Source organism: Limulus polyphemus, unplaced genomic scaffold (assembly GCF_000517525.1).
Source record: "Limulus polyphemus unplaced genomic scaffold, Limulus_polyphemus-2.1.2 Scaffold4840, whole genome shotgun sequence".
Lineage (NCBI taxonomy): Eukaryota > Metazoa > Arthropoda > Merostomata > Xiphosura > Limulidae > Limulus > Limulus polyphemus.
Window position 1 is genome coordinate 49,948 of NW_013670450.1, and position 5,415 is coordinate 55,362.

Sequence of the window (5,415 nt, forward strand, 5' to 3'; positions counted from 1 at the left end):
CCCCTGAGGATGACGTAAGATATACGTCGATTCATGTAGAGTGTATGATTTTGTTTTCCAGTCACGTCGGGGATTTTACCACCTGTTAATATTGTACAGTAAGTTATTATTTTAATATTTTATTTATCTTATTTTAATAATTTGGAAACAATCTCATTTTATTGAATTGTGTATAAAATAATTGTTTTTAAATAAAACTTTTGAGTTTTCAAAAATTGAACATTACACACGTGCCATAAAAACATCTTAAAAAAAATTGGTATTGTATGTTTTGACTTTTATAAAATAGAACGTCTTTTTTAATGATTATCACCTTTGTTTAGGTAACTGTTATAAACGTGAGATCACAATTAAAAACAATAATATAATTAAATACATTGCAGTTAAAGTTGGTATTGTATGTTTTGACTTTTATACAATAGAACGTCTTTTTTAATGATTATCACCTTTGTTTAGGTAACTGTTATAAACGTGAGATCACAATTAAAAACAATAATATAATTAAATACATTGCAGTTAAAGTTGGTATTGTATGTTTGACTTTTATACAATAGAACGTGAATAACTATCACCTTTGTTTAGATCACAAGAATTTGTTCATGTCCACAGTATTCGAGTAAGTGTAGGTAGAGTGTAATAAGACACAAAATAATATTTAAAATAGCCATAAGGAAAATAATAATTATATGGTTGGTTAACGTTTCGGCCAAACAAATTTGAGGAAAATTTAATGAAGGTCATTTGGCCAAAACGTTAACCAAGTACTTCTTTTGTTTTTAACACTTTTATATATTTGTTTTTTACAATTCCGTGACATTGGTGCCTCAAAAATTACATGTACCTTTTTAGGGTTGTTTGTTTTTCGTGTTTGTTGTCCGACATTTTGACAGTTTGAGCTTCCCTCTCTTCCTGCGTTATCTTTACACAACATTAGTAGATTATAGGTAGGATGTGTCTCGGTCAGAAAATGTTGATTGCCTAGTTCAAAGAGAAAAGAGAAGTGAATTAAAAAAAAAAAAAAAAACACCTAGGACTACAACGGTTTAGTTTTCAATATTTATCATTCACGGTATTTCTCATATTTTACAAAATTTACTTTCAAGCTCAGCCAAAAACGTTCATTTTCAGCAAAACGTGATAACAATTGATTATTGGTTATACACGTCCTTATGTTATATTGATTATTGGTTATACACGTCCTTATGTTATATTGATTATTGGTTATACACTTCCTTGTGTTTTATTGATTATTGGTTATACACTTCCTTGTGTTTTATTGGTTATACACATCCTCGTGTTTTATTGGTTATACACATCCTTGTGTTTTATTGGTTATAATATTAGTCCACACAATAAATAACTTGCAATCTTCTGTAACTCCTTCACTGCCACGTTTATAGATAAACAACTATTTTAGAACATAGTCAACCCGTTATAATGTGATGATCAATCCTCACTATTTGTTGTTAAAGAGTAGCATATAATTATCCCTGCATTTATTCCAAAATTTTCAAATTAATATGGAAAGTTTATAATTTGCTTCCATAGCTGTTTCTCAAAACATTTAGTTGATATATAGTGCGCCCTACATAGGCCACCTTAACAGTGAAATAATTAACAATACTTTGTTGACACAACACTCTGTAATTAACAAGAGATTGTTGACACAACACACTGTAATTTTCTTGAGTCTACTAGATTATTAAAAGGAAAGAACAGTTACTGGTGAAAGTGGAGGAATAGAATGGTCAGTAACGTGACGTTTACCTCTTCTAGGATAGCAAGATATTACATCCCAATAATAAGGACAACAATTTGAATCATGAAGCATTGCTGGAATACTATTGTATTAAAAATTCATTACAAAAAGAACAATTATATTGGACATGGCTAAACTATCTATATTTTTAAAATGTTTGTTTTGTGGAAAACTCTTGGGACAAAAGTAAAGTTATTGGAATATTTTTAAGTAGTGTATATGTGACTTATCGGACGATTTAGAATTTCTAAGTTTTGTTAAGATATATTAAACTATGTCATGTGGTTATACATTTTTATTAGATTACACACTATAGTCAGTGTTTCTAAAACTGTCACAGCCTAACGTTTGTTTCAAAAGTGGGCCAAACAGAGAATGATTAACATACGTTAAGCAAGATCACGCTAATGAAAAAGTAAAATAGATGTCTTGTATTTCTACTCGTATTGCACCCAGAAGTAAATAAGTTAGAGTATTAATAACTAGGTGAGCTGGAATACTAACAACTTAGGTGAGCTGGAAGACTAACAACTTAGGTGAGCTGGAAGACTAACAACTTAGGTGAGCTGGAAGACTAACAACTTAGGTGAGCTGGAAGACTAACAACTAGATCAGACCGAAGGTTAATGAATATATATATATATATATATATATATATATATGTACAAACACGTATATATATACACATATAACACATGTTTTACCAGTTATAATATTTGGCTTAAACCACATTCTTATGTTAACCCTTTATCAATGTAGCTCTGTTTACATTGGTGTATCTAATTTTAACAAATGGTTAATAAACAAGGTGGTAAATATTGTTGCTACATATAAACTTAGTGAGAGTTCTTCAGTAAAAGCGACCGTCGTTGTGGCAAGGGGACCAGAAAGAGAAGGGAGATAAAATATAAAAAAAAAAAAATATATTATTTAATAATATATGTAATAAATATAAATATTATAAAAAAATTATCATTCGTTACTGCCACAAGACAGTCAGAAGGCAAAGGTACAGTGTATGTGAAAATACTATATCTACCACACTACACTATTACAATATCTTGTCGTATATTGACCTGGTATACCACCACCCCAAGCTCTTAGAAATACTTCTCTGTTACGTGTGTAATTATCAAAAGTTGACCGTGAGAAATTTTGATGTTGTATCCCCCGAATTGTTTGATTTTTTTTTCAACTAGTTTTTGATAATTTATTGTATATAACCCAAAGAAGGGTTAGCTGAGTTTTCTAGTTGAATAACCCTCTAAATGTCGCAGTACTGCTCTTCATTTCGGGCTTCAAGTAAAGCCACCTGATCGTACTTTCTTAGTTACACAAACTTGCTTTTTATTGTTATCAACATAGAATATTAGTGTAAGCCATTATATTATAAACCAAATGTGATAGTTCTCCAGTTTATAGTCTAACGTCATTACAAGAGTTGTGAGAGAGACATAGGATTACGTTTCACGTGAGTTGGCTTCTCATAAAATGTCCCCTTTAAGATTTGACCAACTTTGTAGCCACTATGAGAAATACAAAACATATATATATATATATATATATAAATTACTCATTATTTCCTTCTAGAATTACTCCAGATTGTATCTCAAAACATTTGTTTATCCTTAACAGTTTACAGCGTGTAACATTTTATACCGTTTTTATAGTAGCGTTTATTGATTTATTGCCCTTTTGAACTAAGAAATCGGAGAGCGCTCAGCCCAGTCTATTGCATTTAACCACATAATTCGCGAGCTCGTGCACGATCTTGCACGCGCTCAGTTTCAGCCCCCCCCCCCACACAGTGGCACAGCGGCATGTCTGCGGACTTACAACGCTAGAATCCTGGTTTCGATACCCGTGGTGGGCAGAGAATAGATAGTCCATTGTGTTGCTTTGTGCTTAATTAAAAACAAACAGTTTCAGCCCTCGGTGAAATTTAAGCCTTAAACTTTTCAACCACGCTTCTTACGCACTAAATATTTTCTATTTATTTAAAAATGTACATAATAACACAGAACAAGTCAACAATATCCTGTAACTATTATAATTTATCTAACTGTTGCATAAGCACTTAAAAAAAACCATCATATACTCTATCTGAACATTTCCACAGAAAGTTTGAAACTGAGTGATCTATTTATTTTACACCATAGCGACAAATAACATCCATTTATACACCATTCATAGATTAACACTTTACCTTTCTATTGGATATAAATTAAATAAGGTAAAACATCAAAATTATTTATTGGCTAATCCTGAAATAAAGTATGTTAGATGTGGGCGTGGCAATTGCATCTCGCTTTCTAATTGATAGCTCCACGGACCAGGAAGATTCAAACCTGGGAAAATTTATATTTCTCGTGGGAATATCCACAGTATAGTGTTATCAATTTACGTTAGACTTTGATAACTTACCTACCACCATTTCTAGAAGTACAGAGAGAAGATTTAGAGAAATTACGTCACGATTGTCATATGTGGTGACTTCAAGATTTTACTTAAACATTTTCTTTGGAAATTAAAAATTAAAACTGATATATAAATATTGGGTTTATTATCTATGTTTTGATACCACATTTGTTCACACAAGTCAATAATAACGAGGTTCACTTTAATTTTGAATGTAAGCCTAAAAAAGATGGTGCCATGTTCTTTGCACTCTAACATAAGTGAGAGATTTAAGCATGTTCCTAGACATCATGTCGCTAATAGCTGGCTAGCAGGCCGACTGTCACTTGTACGGTAGAAACTGGTAGAGATGCATGTAAAATGGATCTTCTCTCCATTGGTAGGTGTCTTGTTAAAATAGCCAGGATAGTATGGTTTATTATCTCTCCATTGGTAGGTGTCTTGTTAAAATAGCCAGGATAATATGGTTTATTATCTCTCCATTGGTAGGTGTCTTGTTAAAATAGCCAGGATAGTATGGTTTATTATCTCTCCATTGGTAGGTGTCTTGTTAAAATAGCCAGGATAGTATGGTTTATTATCTCTCCATTGGTAGGTGTCTTGTTAAAATAGCCAGGATAGTATGGTTTATTATCTCTCTATTGGTAGGTGTCTTGTTAAAATAGCCAGGATAGTATGGTTTATTATCTCTCCATTGGTAGGTGTCTTGTTAAAATAGCCAGGATAATATGGTTTATTATGTAAGACAAAATACACACAGTAAGAAATGTATACATACACGTCCCATACCCTACAAAAGTTTACCATAACTAACTAAGTACACCTCCCATATAAATAAAAGCTTAACATAATTAACTACCTAAACGTCTCGTATCCTACCAAGGTTTGCCCTAACCAACTACGCGCATGTATCATATCCTACCAAGGTTTGCCCTAGCCAACTACATGCATTTTTCATATCCTACCAAGGTTTGCCCTAACCAGCTACATGCATCTTTCATATCCCACCAAGGTTTGCCCTAACCAGCTAGCTACACGCATCTTTCATATCCCACCAAGGTTTGCCCTAACCAGCTAGCTACACGCATCTTTCATATCCCACCAAGGTTTGCCCTAACCAGCTAGCTACACGCATCTCTCATATCCCACCAAGGTTTGCCCTAACCAGCTAGCTACACGCATCTCTCATATCCCACCAAGGTTTGCCCTAACCAGCTAGCTACACGCATCTCTCATAT

At 32.8% G+C, this 5,415-nt stretch overlaps 1 protein-coding gene across 1 annotated transcript in view; it reads right to left on the reverse strand.

Moving 5' to 3' along the window:
- Positions 1-5,415, reverse strand: part of LOC111088948 (transcriptional regulatory protein GAT1-like) — a 38,723-nt gene that overhangs the window by 15,580 nt on the left and 17,728 nt on the right. The window contains exon 3 of the mRNA XM_022400374.1: positions 842-978. Within this exon, the coding sequence (XP_022256082.1) occupies positions 842-978 (137 nt within the window). The remainder of the gene's footprint in view (positions 1-841; positions 979-5,415) is intronic.